Source organism: Triticum aestivum, unplaced genomic scaffold (genome assembly GCF_018294505.1).
Source record: "Triticum aestivum cultivar Chinese Spring unplaced genomic scaffold, IWGSC CS RefSeq v2.1 scaffold50792, whole genome shotgun sequence".
Classification (NCBI taxonomy): domain Eukaryota; kingdom Viridiplantae; phylum Streptophyta; class Magnoliopsida; order Poales; family Poaceae; genus Triticum; species Triticum aestivum.
The window spans coordinates 68,255-85,538 of record NW_025225507.1 but is presented as its reverse complement, the minus strand read 5'-3'; the positions used below and the strand labels follow the sequence as shown (position 1 = coordinate 85,538).

The 17,284-nt window shown below is 44.9% G+C and overlaps 2 protein-coding genes across 2 annotated transcripts; one reads left to right on the top strand and one right to left on the bottom strand.

The window, feature by feature from the left end:
* The first annotated feature begins 4,677 nt into the window (after positions 1–4,677).
* On the top strand, positions 4,678–9,485 carry LOC123172229 (ABC transporter G family member 11-like). Its single transcript, XM_044589234.1, has 10 exons — positions 4,678–5,250; positions 6,259–6,548; positions 6,628–6,799; positions 6,976–7,098; positions 7,206–7,334; positions 7,444–7,638; positions 7,784–7,870; positions 7,956–8,228; positions 8,830–8,937; positions 9,020–9,485. Exons 1-10 carry the CDS (start codon positions 4,804–4,806, stop codon positions 9,344–9,346), a joined length of 2,151 nt encoding a protein of 716 aa, XP_044445169.1. The 5' UTR covers positions 4,678–4,803; the 3' UTR covers positions 9,347–9,485.
* Positions 9,486–11,473: 1,988 nt separating this feature from the next.
* LOC123172230 (uncharacterized) lies at positions 11,474–16,576 on the bottom strand. Its single transcript, XM_044589236.1, has 6 exons — positions 16,370–16,576; positions 15,814–16,283; positions 14,541–14,718; positions 12,008–12,090; positions 11,848–11,917; positions 11,474–11,736 (listed from the first exon to the last, which is right to left on the bottom strand). The coding sequence occupies exons 1-6, from the start codon at positions 16,419–16,421 to the stop codon at positions 11,612–11,614; spliced, it is 978 nt and encodes a 325-aa protein (XP_044445171.1). The 5' UTR covers positions 16,422–16,576; the 3' UTR covers positions 11,474–11,611.
* Between the last annotated feature and the right edge of the window lie 708 nt (positions 16,577–17,284).

Genomic DNA, 17,284 nt, shown 5'->3' with positions numbered 1-17,284 from the left:
ATTTTTTCCATAGAATCAAATCAACTATCAACCAAATCATCCCAAAGGCTTTACTTGGCACAAACACTAACTAAAACACAAAAACACAATCCTAACAGTATTATAATTGTCTCAACACACAAAAAACAGAAAATAGAAAGGAAAATAAGATAAATATTGGGTTGCCTCCCAACAAGCGTTATTGATTTACGCTCCTAGCTAGGCGTAAGGCATTGTTTCAGGTATTGTCATATTTCTTACCCAAGTCATTTTAATCAATTCCTCAAAAGCTTCTCTCTTTGATTCTCTATTCTCATGTTCTACTTTTCTAGTAGGAGAACTTAAATATTTAAAGAGACTTTGTTCGATAATTTTGACATTCATAACTTCAAATTCCGAATCATCAAAGTAGAGATCCTCATGCAAAACATGTATTTCATCATCAATTGCATCCCTAGCCATGCTTTCAAATCATACTACACTAAATCCCTCATCAATTTCCTTAGTGATCCACTCAAATTTATCACAAGTGTGGTGGTACAAAGTTTTAATAACTTTGGAGTAGGGAACTCTCTTCCTAATATTTTCACCATAAGCAAAATAATCACTAGATTCCAACCTACGTATGGTGTCCTTGTCATGAAGGATTTCTTCTATAGGCTGATGCTAAAAATCTACTATATAAAAAGCAAAGATGTCCCTAACTTCCCGAATTATGTAATCCAATTCATGCATAAGAATAATGGTGGCAATCTTTTTAGTCCTAGGGTTATGGATGTTGGGAAGTTCATAGAATATCTTTTGTAAAGCCGAATGAATATGCAAGAATTTTCTTTCTAACTTAACCACAATCATGGCAATAGCATCCACATAGCAAATTGTTTTGTCAAGAATAGACCCTTTAATTATTGGTATAACTCCCATGCAATTAAAGAATTCTTGAATGATATTCTTCCCAATGATATTCCCACTACCCACATGATAGATTTTAGTTTTGAAATTTTTGGGAGCTTTCTTCTCCAAAGGATTATGATTAAGATAGAAGAATTTACGTTTTTCCTCAAGAAATTCATTAGTACTATCTTCACTAGCACTTTCAACAATAACTTTCTCAAACACATACATGATATCAATTTCAAGCAAGCAAACACGCAAGTAAAAATATTTTTGTGTTTTTGTAATTTTTTATGAGAAGTGGGGGAGATGAAACTGAGAGGCAAAGGCAAATAAAAAGTAGAGCAAGTAGATGATAGTTTGTACAAAGGTACTTGATAGGTTTTGATGATGTCTCCCCGGCAACGAAGCCAAAAATTCTTCCTGCTACTTGTGAACTGCGTTGAGATTTTCCCCGAAGAGGAGAGGAGATGCAATACAATAGAGATAAGTATTTCCTCGGTGATAACCAAGGTTTATCGAACCAATAGTTGAATCATGCAAGCCTCGTGAACAACACATGCACACGCAAAAGCAAATACTTGCACCCAACACGTGCAAGAGGGTTGTCGATCCCCTTGAACTCGTTGATTGAAAGGATCAAACCTCGTAATGGTTGATAGATAAATTATAAAACAAAATAAAAGTAATAAAATTGCAGCAAGGATATTTTGTTTTTTATATATGATAAAAGTAGACCTGGGTAGTTTTCACTAGAGGCTTCTCTCTCGAACACATAGCATATGGTGGGTAAACAAACTATTGTTGGACAATTGATAGAAAAGTACATAGTTATGACGATATTCAAGGCAATGATCATGTACATAGGCATCACGTCCGAGACAAATAGACCGACTCCTGCCTGCATCTACTACTATTACTCAACCCATCGACTGCTATCCAGCATGCATCTAGGGTATTAAGTCAGTAAAACAGAGTAATGCCTTAAGCAAGATGACATGATACAGACAAACTAAACTCAACTAATATGAATAAACTCCATCGTTTTACCTTAATGGCAACAATACAAATATGTGTCTTGACCCCTACTTTGTCACTGGGATAAAGTACCGCAAGATTGAACCCATTATAAAGCACCTCTCCTGCTGAAGATAAATCAATCTAGTTGGCCAAACCAAATGGAAAGATCAGAGACAAATACAAAGTTATACAGATTATGCATAATAAAGTTCAGAAAAGACTCAATTACTTCTCATGAATATTTTGATCATAAACCCATAATTCATCGGATCCTGACAAACACACCGCAAAAGAAGATTACGTCGGATAGAACTCTAAGAACATCAAGGAGAACATGGTATTGAAGATCAAAGACTGAGAAGAAGCCATCTAGCTACTAGCTACGGACCCGTAGGTCTGTGGTAAACTACTCACGCATCATCGGAAGGGGGCAAGGATGATGTAGAAGCCCTCTGTGATCAATTCCCCCTCCGGCAGAGTACCAAAAAAGGCCTCCATATGGGATCACGGAAGAACATAAGTTTGCAGCGGCGGAAAAAGTGTTTCGGGTGGCTCTCTGTTTGTTTGGGAATATTTCTGAATTTATAGGTTTGGAATTAGGTCAGCACGTGCCATGAGGGGCCCACAAGCTCAGGGGGTGCGCCCTATGAGCTTGTCGCTCCCTCATGGCTCTTCTGGCCTCCTCTGAACCTTCTAGGGTCCCTTCTGGTCCAGAAAAAATTAATCGAAAGATATTTTTTTCCCGTTTGGACTCCATTGATATTGATTTCATGAAAAGCCAAAACAAGCAAAAAAACAACAACCGGCATGGGCACTAGGTTAATAGGATAGTCCCAAAAAATGATATGAAATAGCATATAATTGCATATAAAACATCCAAAATTGATACTATATTAGCACGAAACAATAAAAAATTATAGATACGTTGGAGACGTATCAGACATTCTCAAACTACTGCCCTCATTCCATAGATTTGCAAAATGTAAAATTGGCATTGGTGACACTATCAGACTCTGGAAAGATCCATGGAATCCCCCCCCCCCAACAGTAGCACCCTGAGCTCTACTCCTTCACAATCAACTCATACATCAAACTCCACCAAGCTATCCATTATGAGGATGTGGAAAATCTTTTCCGCAGACCACTATCCACTGAAGCACATCAACAATTCATTGAAATTCAGGAAATCATCAATAATCCGCGTGTGGTTAACCACAATGACTCTTGGGCTTACACCTGGACCTCACCATCCTAGTCCTCCATGAAGATGTACAATTGCTCGATAGGTCCCAACAACAACCACTTCATTTTCAAGCTCCTTCAGAAAGCCTCCACCATGCTTAGGCACAAAATCTTTTTTTGGCTGCTCCTCTTTGACAGAGTCAATACCAGGAATCTTTTGAGAAGAAAATCTATGTTTCTGGAATCATATGAATGTGTTCTCTGCAATGACAAGGCCGAGGAAACATCTATGCACCTATTTTGGGACCGCCCATTCTCTTTGCACCGCTGGAACGAAATCATGCCCACTAGAAGAAGAGGAATATCAAGTTTTGATGAGATACGTCTGGCTATCTCAATTCTTCCAAAAGACTTGGCACTTGACATTATCATTATTGGGTGTTGGAGTCTTTGGTCTGTCCGAAATGATAATATCTTCAAAAAAACAGTTGCTCACCCCCAGTGCTGAAAATTTAACATGAAGGAAGGACTCACAATGTCTCCGTTGAGAGCTAAGACAACTAAAGTAAACAAGATCAAGTCCTGGACTGAAAGCAGCCTGTAATTTCATTTAATGTTTGACTGCACTGGCATTGGTTAAGGCTTTTGCCTTCATGTAACACTTTTGTATATGCTTTTTTTAATTAATGAAAATATACCATAGAACAATTGTTGTACGGTTCGCCGGTCGGGAAAAAAATTGTAAGGTGTATGTCGGGCATAATCGATGTTAAACCCGCTAAAATATGTATGCCTCCATTGCAACGCACGGACAAATAACTAGTCAACATTAAAACAAATCCATTGAGGAAAAGATAAGATCTGAACAATTTTGACACTTAGAGAGTAGGGAACGAAGGGACCAACCTTAGATGATGGAGACTAAAATTAATGGGAAGGAGAAGAGAAAATTAAGAGTGATGTTCCTTCAGACTTGTCAAAAGAATTTAAATGGAGTGTTTTCGCTCATTTTGCCTTGGCGGAACCCAAAAAGGGACTTGATAGCCAGCAAATGTTAGATTTTCAAGCATGACAAAAGAGCGTTTATTATGGTAAATTATGTTGTCGCGAGGGTGAAAATTCCTTTAGCAAGCATAGCAAAATCCGTCATGTTCAGTTTTTTGCCAGGATTTGCCGTGCTTATTAAACAAAATTATCATCCACGCGACATAAAAACGTTCATTTTGTCAATGCTTAAAAATCCGTCGTCCGGTTTTTAACGTTTCCAAAAAAAAGATGAAATGTTTCTCTTGGTGCATTCCGTCCATAAAGGATTCCTATCGTCACACAATTTCTCCAAAAATGGCTTGGTTCCAAACAAAACCCTAACCCAGCACTGTGCACAATAACATGAGCAGTGTTGGAGTAGGCCATGTGCTGTCAGCCAAAGCCTAAAGAAGACAATTGGTTGTCAGTTTGTGAATAGATGGCCTCGCATCGCAGCCGCACCGCTCTCCGATTGCTCCATTCATCCATTAACTCCCCACCTTCATTATGCATGCATGCTTTGCCTTCCTCCTTTATAACTCCTGCCTTGCTACCCCCTCCCTCCCTCCCTCCTATAGCAGCAGCAGCAGCAGCAGCAGCAGCAGCTAAACACAAGCCACTTCACATCGCATCGCATCACATCCACTGACCTCTCCCTCCGAGGAGAGCTCCCTCGCGTCGCCGCCAGTGCGGGCGGGAGCCATGAGAGGAGGAGGAGGAGGAGGGGAGGACACGCGGAGGACGGCGGCCGGGCAGGCCATGGTGGAGCTGCAGGCCAACGGCGCGACCGCGACGTCGGCCAGCGGGGCGATGGTGGTGGGGCTGAGCCCGCTGAGCGAGACGCTGTGGCGGGACAGCAAGGCGATGCCCGGAGCGGGCGCGGCGGTGCTCATCGGCGAGGTGTCGGCGAGGCTGACGTGGAAGGACCTGTCGGTCACCGTGGCGCTGGGCCCCGGCAAGACGCAGACCGTGCTGGACGAGCTCACCGGCTTCGCCGAGCCCGGGTCGCTGACGGCGCTCATGGGCCCGTCCGGCTCCGGCAAGTCCACGCTCCTCGACGCCCTCGCCGGCCGCCTCGCCGCCAACGCCTTCCTCTCCGGCAGCGTGCTGCTCAACGGCCGCAAGGCCAAGCTCTCCTTCGGCGCCGCGGTACGGCCAGCCACCTCGCCTCACTCGTTTTACTTCGCTTGTTTTTATCCGGCAACGAGACCGCCATTTTTGGGCATTAGACTCTCCATGTTACTTTCATCCACCTTAGTTGGTGTTCATGCCATTTCCGAGCATGTGAAAGCTAGCTAGCCACCTCTGCTAGCAGATGCCATGGCCAGGCGCAGTACGTTTGGAGCGGTAGAACGGAGCCGTACGGTCGCTCTCACCTGCTAATTAATTCTACACCGGCGCGTAGTTATCGACGCCATCGAAATCCACGGGGTACGCGCGCGACCGGCTCTTGATTCGGCCCGTTGGCTTCGCAGCTGTCCCAGGCGGGGTAGTACATGCATATGGCGCCCTGCCCCAGTACCCCTACGCTAGGAGTAGCAGCAGCTCTCCTACGGGCAGCCAGAGCGATAGCGTGCCGTGTCGAGTGGTTGGGCGGAGCAATTAATACTCGTTCAGTTTTTCTGATCCCGTTGCTGCTTTGCTTTCAATTCCATGCCCCTTCATACAGATCTCGCACGCAACGTTTTTCTTTGCTCTCCGTCGACCGATCTCAACGGCGAAATATCTTCCCTGCATGGTTCAAAGCGAAATGGCCTGCTGCGACCTACTACCTCCTAGGTGACATAAATACAGACAGCTGTGTAGTAATTTGTTATTGTGGCGCTGTTCCGAATTTATGTTGATCGATGTGCTGGTTTACACTTCAGTTTGGGCATCTTCCTCTACTAGTACTTGCTTAGTTTTACGGCAGTACGTAGATTCTAGCTTGTACTAGTCAGTAATAAAACTGGGTAATTAAGTTTTGCCCGCATGAGACGAAAAACACTGGCCCTCTCGGTATGTACTCCGTACCAGTACGAGTTTGGCATAGCCGACTTCCGAGGAATGCTACTTTGGATGCAACGAAACCACCAGGATACTACTTTTCGGATCATGGCAACATGACCATCCTCGTAGAAGAATGCTTGCTGATGTGGTGTTGGCATATGTATGCAGGCGTACGTGACGCAGGACGACAACCTGATCGGGACGCTGACGGTGCGGGAGACGATCGGCTACTCGGCGCTGCTGCGGCTGCCGGACAAGATGCCGCGCGACGACAAGCGCGCGCTGGTGGAGGGCACCATCGTGGAGATGGGGCTCCAGGACTGCGCCGACACCGTCATCGGCAACTGGCACCTCCGGGGCGTCAGCGGCGGCGAGAAGCGCCGGGTCAGCATCGCCCTGGAGCTCCTCATGCGGCCCCGCCTCCTCTTCCTCGACGAGCCCACCAGCGGCCTCGACAGGTACGTGGTATTCAGTAGTGCCTGTGTGGTTGTGCTGTTGGAGATCGAATTGAATTGACGGCTCTGGTTGCGCGCGCAGCTCCTCGGCCTTCTTCGTGACGCAGACGCTGCGGGGCCTGGCGAGGGACGGCAGGACAGTGATTGCGTCCATCCACCAGCCCAGCAGCGAGGTCTTCGAGCTCTTCGACATGCTCTTCCTGCTCTCCGGGGGCAAAAACGTCTACTTCGGACAGGCAGCGCAAGCATGTGAGGTAATCAATTCCTCCACGATCCAGTATCTGTCTATTGCAGTAACTTCCTTCCTGCTCCACATGTAATGGCATCAGTAATTAATCACTTCACAGTACGTAGTAGTAGTACCCCTGCTTCTTCTGCATCACATATGTTATGCGATCGCTCACCTGCACCTGTTTCCTCCCACACGCAGTTCTTCGCTGAAGTTGGTTTCCCATGCCCGCCTTTGAGAAATCCCTCGGATCATTTCCTGAGGTGCGTCAACTCCGACTTCGACAAGGTCAAGGCCACCCTGAAAGGATCAATGAAAGCAAGGGTAAGGGGGGACCTGGACACATCGATAACCCGGCAATTCATGTGTACATATAAATTGTGCCAGCATGTTTTCACCTGCAAGTGGTCTAATTTTCATATACCTTGCAGATCGAAAGGTCTGATGATCCTCTAGACAAGATAACCACATCAGAGGCCATCAGGAAACTGGTCTCTGCCTACAACAGGTCGCAGTACTACTATGCTGCCAGGGAGAAAGTTAATGACATTGCACGAATCGTACGTCCTCTCAGACCCCCTAAATGCAACATATACGTTTCTCTGCCCTTTTATTTTGTGCATCCGGACAGGCAATGACCAAATGAAATGCATGTGTTGTTTGCTGCAGAAAGGAACAGTGATGGATTCAAGGGGCAGCCAGGCCAGCTTCTTGATGCAGGCGTGTACACTTACCAGGCGTTCATTCATCAACATGTCGCGCGACTTTGGGTACTACTGGCTCAGGCTCTTGATCTATCTCCTCGTGACCGTCTGCATCGGCACAATCTACCTGGATGTCGGCACCAAATACACATCCATCCTGGTAAGTGCTGAATAATCAATCAGTGGTTATCTGGAACAAAATGCCATGAATCTGTAATAACAAGTAGACACTTAAGCAATGACATCACGTTCCTTCATGAAAAGTGTTCTTTGTGGGCAATGACATTAACTCCCTCTTTTCACAGGCCAGGGCAGCATGTGCAGCATTCGTCTTTGGATTCGTCACCTTCATGTCCATTGGAGGATTCCCTTCATTCGTGGAAGAAATGAAGGTGAAGCTCCAGACTTTTATCATTCCATACGGGAATCGGAGCTGCCATGTACAATTTGCTCACCTGCTTCTCGACTTGTTCACAGGTTTTCCAGCGGGAACGGTTGAATGGGCACTACGGTGTTGCAGCATTTGTCATTGCCAACACCATCTCTGCTCTGCCATTCCTGGTCCTGATATGCTTCATGTCAGGGACAGTATGCTACTTCATGGTGCGCCTTCATCCCGGTTTCACACACTACATCTTCTTTGTCTTGAACCTCTACGCCAGTGTCACCGTGGTTGAGAGTTTGATGATGGCCATTGCAAGTGTCATACCCAATTTCCTCATGGGCATCATCATAGGAGCTGGAATTCAGGTACATTTTGGCCCAATTTTCATTTGGTATCCTATACTCTTATCAACTCCAGTTGTGTCTTCAGATAACAAATATCCTTTGCTGCCTGTTTCTCAAAATTATGGCCTTGTTGAAGTAGCCAGTAAATGGAGATGATAGTTACAACTTAATAGCTTTGAATCTAGTGCAGTTCTCGTTACAGGTAGGGATTAAAGCACCTTGCTAAATTAAAGGAAAAACAAAAAGAAGCTTGTCGTTTGTCTTTCTTACAATCTTTAAGCGTGTAACTTGTACGGCGCAAGATGTGTTCATCAATGAGGGAACTCCAAACTTCCAAAATGTTCTCTAGAACCAGAATACATTGAAAGGCTTTGGTAAAAATGTATTACTTTTATAAACCATCAAGCTTAACAAATGAATAAGTACTGTACCGCATTGCTACTACATGCTCAAAACTGGCTACTGAATAGCAGTATAAATTCATCAGCAGGAGGATCTTCCAAAGATCTTATTATGGTCTAGGATAAAGATACTACAGGCATAGACTGTCCTATTAGTGAGCTAAGTTTTTCAACCTAGGAGCTTCACATGAAAAAATTGTCTCACGATTTTTCTTGGACAGGGAATATTCATGCTTGTCTCCGGATACTTCAGACTTCCATATGACATCCCGAAGGTTTTCTGGAGATACCCCATGCAGTACATCAGCTTCCATTACTGGGCACTACAGGTAAATTTCGTGTTGCCATAGACCACGGCAGCATGGTGGATTCCAGTATGAAATTTGACATCAAACTCTTATCCGTCTACAGGGCCAATGCCAGAATGACATGGACGGTCTCCTATTCGACAACCAATACCCGGACCAGCCGAAGATCCCTGGGGAGTTCATCCTGAAGTACATCTTCCAGATCAATGTGCACCGGTCGAAGTGGATCGACCTGTCGGTCATCTTCAGCATGATCTTCATCTACCGCCTGCTGTTCTTCATCATGATCAAGGTGAACGAGGACGTGATGCCCTGGATCCGGGGCTACATCGCGAGGAAAAGGCTTCAGAAGAAGGTGCCTGCCATCGGCAAGACGCCTTCCCTGAGAGGCTATGTTGTGGATCCGGAGCTTGGTCCTAACGAAGGCTAGAAAGATATAAGCTGGGGGTTGCTGGGTAGCACAAATAGGAGGTCTCCTACCGGTTCTTGGCGTGATATGTATCTATGGTCAGAGAAACTGGTAAATTTTTATACGTTTTGGAAGTGAAGCTCGTTTGAGTAGAGGTACATACACACATGTAATGCGTGCAGAATGGCATCGGCGATGCAGGGTGACACATAATTGGACGTTCACAGCTTATTGCTGTCTTGAGAGGGCAGCAAAATAGGCAGAAATGGCTGGGGGCACTAATTGGCACACATGGCCGCACTGTATGAGCACAGTGATTCTTCTCGCTTGCAGATTACGTACTTACTGAGACGACAGTATTCAAGTTACAATAAATATCCACAATTGCGGTTAGATAGATTGACAGGTTTACAAAACATTCCACATGGATTGACAGGCTCTCTAAACATTCCACATGGGGTCATTCAAGTTGTGTTTGTAATATCTGGCCTTCCTTTTCAAAGCTATACTACTCACTGCTGCGGACCAACAATAATTGTTAATGCGGTGCAGTGAGTGTCACCACGAACTGAAGATTTAAAGCCACCCTGTGGACGCGTGTACTGTGTACAGCGTGTACAGGAAGACTTTGGTGCTAAACAGCTACTATATGCAGAACGATTTAGGCTGGTCCCCTTATGCCAGATTCGAAGTCGGTATATACCCCGGTAAGTCGAAGTTGCATACAGGGTGAAAAACAAATGATTTTCTAACTGTCAATATGTGAAAAAAATTAGACATGTCCGTGTCGTTTACATGGATGTAAAATTTCATGGAGAATAGACGAGCTTTGTGGTCTGTGTGAAAAAAATGATGCTTAAAAAGTAAAAAACTTTACTGAGGCCCAAAACATTTCTTTTCTTCAAAAAAATTCGACGCACATAAAATGTAACAACATGTACTACATAGTTTTAAAAATGGGTTAAAAAATATTGTTGCCGAATTTACTATAGTATGTAGGCTCTAGAAAGCCACTTGGCTGCCCACCTGTGTCCCTGATCTTCACTAACAATTGTCACTTTCATCAAAATAAAATGGTTACCATCTTTGTTTCCTCTAAAATATGTACCAGATCCCTTTTTGAGCATGAATACATCAGAGGGAATCATAATAGAATATATTTTTGCATTTCCAAACAGTCAAAGGGGGTTAGTACTAATACTCCATAGACGATAAACCTGATTGGAAGTGTTGGTCAGATGGTCATTATGTTGTAGTGGCATCTAGTAGTATGTTTACTGTGTTTTCTCTGAATGAGACCATCTTTTTTCTTTACGGAACTGACTGAGTTCATCTAGAACAGGTGTTGTAACTTCTAAAGTTTATTCATCCTTAGAATGTATGAGCGGACCTTCTTCCACCCAATAAAGAAACAAATGGCATGGTGATAGAAGCAACGAGAGGAGTAAATAAGCAACAGAGTAGATGTCATGTGCGATGCAGGGACCGTTGTGGGTGAGACATGCATGTGCTCATAAGAAAATCTGCCAGCAGGATATAAACATTGGAGAAACTGGTGGTTTCATTTAAGATGGATCTGGAGGTTTGAAGAAGCGTAGTTGGTCCAAATAGATCCCATGGAATGAAAACCCAAATTCACACATCTTGATTAAGAGTATACCAGAAGTTTGAAAATTTGAATCCATATATAAAGCATTGCCTAATTTCAGGGCCAGCTGGGTTTTCTTGGGCGTTATGCAGTACTAGCTGGCTGTGTCCTAATTTTACCCGTAGCAATAGCCAAATTTAGTAAGAATTTGGTAAGAAATTTTTATCAAAAAATAAAATAAATAAATTTAGTAAGAATTGCTTTGCAAGCTTCTATCATAAGAGTCACATTCTTAGCAGTTGTGAGCCTTGATAGGGATTAATCCTTCAGAGCAGAACAGAATAGAACTACGAAGTAGGAGTACTGATGTGGACAGAAGGCATTAAATAATTTATACTGAAGTGGAAAAGGGGTGCATGCAACTGCAAGTGATAATCCGGAACAAAGAAACTAGCACAACAAGTATTTTCAGGGTTGATATCGAGGTGCCCACACCAGAATGTCACCAACGCAAACATTCACAGTTTGCACCCAGTATTTTCCATATGAACAAGCAGATCATTGCAAGACATGAAGTTAATATATATCAAAGCCACAAACAAGTCATAAAATTAAAGGTACATCAGCTAGATAATGCTACCAAACCTAATCTACTGATACTAAAAGCAAGCAAGTACCATGCTGTGATATAGTTTACTTTAGCTGGTGCCAGGGTCAAGGACTGGAAGCCTACAGTAAAAGCTGATGGATTTATCTGTCAACCGTGTTCCTGGAATGAAGTACTGGAATATCACTGTCAGGCAAGCACCATTAGGAGCAATACCTACACAAAAAATCAAGGTAATAGTTAATACGAATTTATATTATTTTTCAACAGGTTTTCCTTTTGCGAAAGATTTTTCAACAGGTTTACAGAAACGGCTGAAAAACAAACCATAGAAGGTACAATCTGGCTTGGCCAAATGACATTGTAGGCTCTTAACTAGGTGCTTCATGCTCACTTGCTGCGAGAAAATAGAATAACAAGCACCTGTGAACATCTGACATGAAAATAATAGAACGATTATTTAATAAATGAAGCTTAGGAGCAATACCACTGACAGTGCTTCCCCTCTCTCAACCGCCATTTCCATACGAATGGTAGCACTCACATTTTGATCAACGACAGGTGCATTTGCTGAAATAGAGAACATCGATATAAAAATGTGAAGTGCGTTGGACACTAATGACACCTACTCCCTCCGTCCCATAATGCAAGGAGATCCAATAAGCCCCTATCTTTTCCTCTTTGTTGCTGATGGTTTAGTCAGTCTCATGAAGAAGGAAACAAATGACGGCAACCTGACACCTATTAAGATTGCGAGGAACAGCCCAGGAATCTCAAATCTTCTTTTCGCAGATGATAGCCTAATTTTCTTTAAGGCAAATGTTGTACAGGCACAGGTTATGAAGAAGGTGTTGGCGTCTTTCCAGCGAGGTACGGGGCAATTGCTGAGCGAAAATAAATGCTCTTTACTTTTCAGCGAGTGGTGCCCGGAAGAGTCTAGGGAAGAGATAAAGAGAGTTCTGGGAGTGGTTTCCTCCTCCTTTGAGAGCAAGTATCTGGGTTTTCCAACTCCAGAAGGGAGGATGAAGGACGAGAAATTCCAACCGATCTTGGATAGATTCAGTAAGAGGTGTAGTGATTGGTCAGGAAGATTTATGGCATACGCAGCAAAGGAAGTACACGTCAAATCCGTGGTCCAGGCTCTCCCCTGCTTTACTATGGGGGTCTTCCTACTCTCAAAAGGCTTTTGCGAGAAATATGAGAAGATGATTCGTGATTTCTGGTGGGGGGATGAAGAAGGGCATAGGAAGGTACATTGGATGTCGTGGGAACGCATGACACGACCGAAAAGGGCAGGTGGTATTGGCTTTAGGGATATGCACCTGTTCAACATTGCACTGCTTGCAAAGCAAGGGTGGAGGCTACTACAAAATCCGGACAGTTTGTGTGCGAGAGTGCTCAAGTCAAAATACTATCCACACGGAAATCTCCTTGATACGGTTTTTGCCTCAGACGCGTCCCCGGTATGGAGAGGAATTGAGGTTGGGTTGGAGCTCCTAAAGAAAGGCATCATCTGGCGGGTGGGGGATGGAAGAAGCATTCAAATCCAAAGAGACCAGTGGATCCCTCGGAAGGAAGGACTAAGGACTGCATCTTTTGTTAGGAGGTCAAGACTGCGGTGGGTGAACCAGCTCATGCAACCAGAGTAGAGAGTGGAATGTGGAGCTTATAAGGCAAATTTTCCACCCCTTTGATGCAGATGAAATATGCAAATTATCCATTCCAAGGTCTGATGCAGAAGATTGTATTGCTTGGCACTACGAAAGAAACGGGGTTTTCTCAGTAAGAAGTGCATATAAACTGGCCGCTGCAACACATGGGCAGACCCGACAGTCCCCATCTAGCTCGTCAAATGATCCTGACGATAGGAGCATCTGGGACCTCATTTGGAAGTCGAATGTTCCACCAAAAGTGAAAAAATTTGGCTGGCGAGTTGCCACCAACACGCTAGCCACGAAGAAGAACAAGTGGAGGAGGACCTTAGAGCTGGATGCCACCTGCAACATCTGTGGTTGTGGCGAGGAAGACGAATTCCATGCGGTGGTATCATGTACTAAAAGTCGTGCTCTCAGACACGAAATGAGGAAAGAATGGGAACTCCCGCCCGAGAACTCTTTCCAGTACACGGGCCCGGACTGGCTGCAACTGCTATTAGCGACAACATCAGTGGATGTGAGGGCGAGGGTGTTGATGCTTCTTTGGAGGGGATGGCATCTGCGTGGTGATTGTGTTCATGGAAAAGGCAAGGAATCAATTGGCCATTCTGTCCAATTTCTCCTGAAGTACGAGGATGAAATACAGTTGGCAAGAACCAGTACATACCCCTCTTCGGAGGCTGGCAAAGAGAGGTGGCCCTGTGCCAACACTGAAGTGCAGAGTGATGATCAGAAATTAATGAAATGGACTGTTCCAGATCAAGGTGCAGTAAAATTAAACTCTGACGCAACTTATCTGCCAGACAGTGGCCTATGCTGGGCGGGAGCAGCTGCGAGGGACTGTCGAGGCCTGGTGCTCATATCAGTTGGAAAACAGATTGGCAGCGCGGCAAGTGTGGAGGAAGCAGAGGCTAGAGCAGCTTTGGTTGGGATGCAGGCCCTGGCAGGAATATACAGTGGGCCAATGGTGCTAGAGGTGGATTGCATGGCGTTAGTTAATGAACTTAAAAAGGGCTCCCTGAATCTATCTCCTTGTTTTGGTGTGCTACGGGATATCATGGAGGTCTCCGAGAGTTTTACTTCCTTCAAGGTCACTCACGTTGGAAGGAAGTGCAACACACTGGCCCATGAATTAGCAGCAGAGGCAAGACAGAAGGGTGATCTGCAGCTCCTTGCTAGAGTTCCAGACAGACTGACGCCTTTGATGCAGGCTGAGTGTTTTCCCCCCACTTGAGTATTTGGTGTACTCGAGTTTCTCAAAAAAAAAAAAAAAACGTCCTATATTATGGGACGGAGGGGAGTACTTCGGAATTTAAGGAAGCTAATGCTGAATGCTGATTACAGCTCCCAGCAGCCATAATTTACCACGAGCACCAAGAATCCGAAGCCTTTTGAATTCTGAACCAAGAGTAACAAGAGAAGTTGAAACTTGCAGATGGAGATCACCATATTGGGTAACTGTTACAGACAGAAGATCACCAATGTTTTTTAGACGATCCACCAAATTCTGTAACTGTTGTAGATCTGGAACCTGGACCAGAGTCTGCAGAAAGATAAATTTCTACTAATAAGCAGCTGACAGTAGAAAGATAACACCAACCCAGTATGAAAATCTACAACGTCCGCTAATAGCTAACAACAGTAAAATAAATTTCTTCTAACAATCATCCAAGTTGAAGATATCTTCAAGATCACAAGCAGCACAGACCTCTGGGTAGGTACAGATATTTCGCAAAGAAAAATACTTAGCATTGAAGAGAACAGTAGAACTGTAGGAACTAATAAGAACTAGTATTCGATAAGCGTCGTTGCTATTTTTACATTTTATACTTCTGTAACCATTTGTTGACTAATGTTACTATGAATCACATCTTTTCCAGTTTCTTGCTCGCAGATAGATAATTTTAGTAAATTTCCAAAGGTATAACAATGCAAGATAGGAATATCCACATCAATTAAAATGGACTAGACGTCTAGATCAGTGCTTCAAATAATGGGACACAATCAAACTTTACTGTCTATTAACTAACATCTTTGCTATCAGTAAATTATGTGAATAAGTCATTCCCATATTCATATTTTATATATTTCTACATTTCATATTTTAATTAATTGTTGACTATTGTTAAATGGTATATTGTGCGGTATGCCGGTATCTTGCTGGAACATGGATATCTTGAGGATTTTTGTTACAACAAATTAAGAGTGGTTCTGTGCATCAGATTTACATTGATTAGACCTCTAAACAGTGCTTCAAATAATGAGACGCGAATACATGATCAAACTTCAGCATGTTAAAGATAAATTATCTTTGCTACTGGCAAATTACGTGAATATCAAGTTCAGGGGCTCAACAAACAAAATGCTGTTTGGAGGATGGATCCAGGTCATTACATTTTATGGCTCAGCCTGTATGAAACTGTGAATTGGTACCTAATTTTGTTTCTGCACTCCAGCATCACAACTAGGCCATCAGAAGTTGCATGGCCACTACCTGCTTCAATTTAACTAGTTCTTTTCGCATTTGGACAGCTAGAGTAGATTATGTTGTGAAAGCATTCAATCAGATAAACAAATAGGATAATTTTTTACTGATGAATGATAAGAAACTGGAAAATGCCATGTGAGAACTCCCCACCTCAGGAAGCTCTTGGGCGGCGTCAAGTGCGTCCTGCAAGCGCGCAACATCGGAGCGTGACAGTGGCTTCGAGATGGGCACGTCCTGCACGACGGCGGAGCGAGCGCCCTTGGTCTCGAACGTGAGGAACGGGGCAGCAGAACGGGACCCGGGGGTCTGCTTGTTGACGAGCTTGACCTGAATCGCTGCGGGGGCGTCCCCGGTAGCCGGCGACTGCGCGTGGACAGCGAGCGCGCTACGGAGGGCGCGATGGAGCAGCGCGACGTCGACGGAGAAGGCGACGCGGTTGCCGTCCCGCGACGACACGTTGTACTCGCGGAAGAGGAGGTCCTTGGCGAACTGCGCGACGCACTGCGGCCCGTCGCCTTCGGGCCCCGTGGAGCCGAGGAGGTTGTGGAGGAGCATGGCGTGCGTGGGGGTGAGGTAGACGTGGCACACGCGGCCCACCTTGTCGATGGCCGGAAGGAACCCTGCGGGAGCGGACGGCGCGCGTGAGGTGTTCGGTGAATTGCGACAGAGGGAGGGGAATTGAGGAGTGTGCTGCGCTGGGGCTTACGCTTGTCGAGCAGGGAGATGCCGTCGTCGGTGAAGGAGGCCTTGAACTTCATGGTGGCTTGCGCTCCTCGATGGACGCGGCGGCGGATTCTGGCTTCGTCTCCTCGGCTGGCGGCAAGGGGCTGGTGGTGGGGTGCGCCGCGCAGCCGTGTCTTCGACTCTTCCGGTTTTTGGCGCTCCTTTGTTTTTGTTTTTTTGAGGGGTGAATTTTTTGGCGCTCCTTTGGAGGCTTCCCGCGTAGCGTAGGCGAGGCGCCCCTATTTCTTTTTTTTTTTACAAACTCCGAAGCTTTTTATTCAACCATCATAAGGTATACATGGATAAAATCAAGTCTATTAGGCTGACCTAACCAAACATGGCGGTCATTCATTGGGCATGCATGCTTGGCGAGTTTGAGAGCCTCGACATTCGAGCCCCTATTTCAACCTTTACCGTTGTGAACAGTTCCTGCATCGCATACGCTTCTCAACCCAGTCTGGTTGAGCAAAAACAGGTCCTAATGCGCTATCTGTAAATTGTTCGGTTGCCTGCATCTGGTGTCCCTGCATTAGCTAATACGCAAGTGCACTTTGTTTGGTTGCCTACATTGGCTCTAGCGGCACATGAACATGGCGTTTGGTTGCATACGGCGTACATGTTGTGCTTACCTTGTACCCTAGTTGGTGAGCTTACCCACAATGATCACATCTAGCACACCAACGCCATAACACAACAATGGCGATGAACTGGGCGAAGGTGATGAAGTTCTTCAGCTTCAGCCCAAACTGACGATCCACCTTAGCACCTTCCACTTTGACACCTTCAACCTTGCCACTGTCAACACTGCTGCCTCTGTGCTTTCGCACCCAGTCGGAGTAACCTTGTTCTGCTGCCTGCCTAGTCTTGAACTCTCTATAGCTGTTGTTGCTATACGATG

Excerpts from the sequence above, each read along its gene's own strand:
- LOC123172229 (XM_044589234.1), top strand. The coding sequence starts at position 4,804 with ATGAGAGGAGGAGGAGGAGGAGGGGAGGACACGCGGAGGACGGCGGCC. Across the intron at positions 5,251-6,258 it reads AGCTCTCCTTCGGCGCCGCG|GCGTACGTGACGCAGGACGA; the intron begins GTACGGCCAGCC and ends ATATGTATGCAG. Across the intron at positions 6,549-6,627 it reads CCCACCAGCGGCCTCGACAG|CTCCTCGGCCTTCTTCGTGA; the intron begins GTACGTGGTATT and ends TTGCGCGCGCAG.
- LOC123172230 (XM_044589236.1), bottom strand. The coding sequence starts at position 16,421 with ATGAAGTTCAAGGCCTCCTTCACCGACGACGGCATCTCCCTGCTCGAC. Across the intron at positions 14,719-15,813 it reads CCGCCCAAGAGCTTCCTGAG|ACTCTGGTCCAGGTTCCAGA; the intron begins GTGGGGAGTTCT and ends ATCTTTCTGCAG. Across the intron at positions 11,737-11,847 it reads GCCAGATTGTACCTTCTATG|GTATTGCTCCTAATGGTGCT; the intron begins GTTTGTTTTTCA and ends TTTTTTGTGTAG.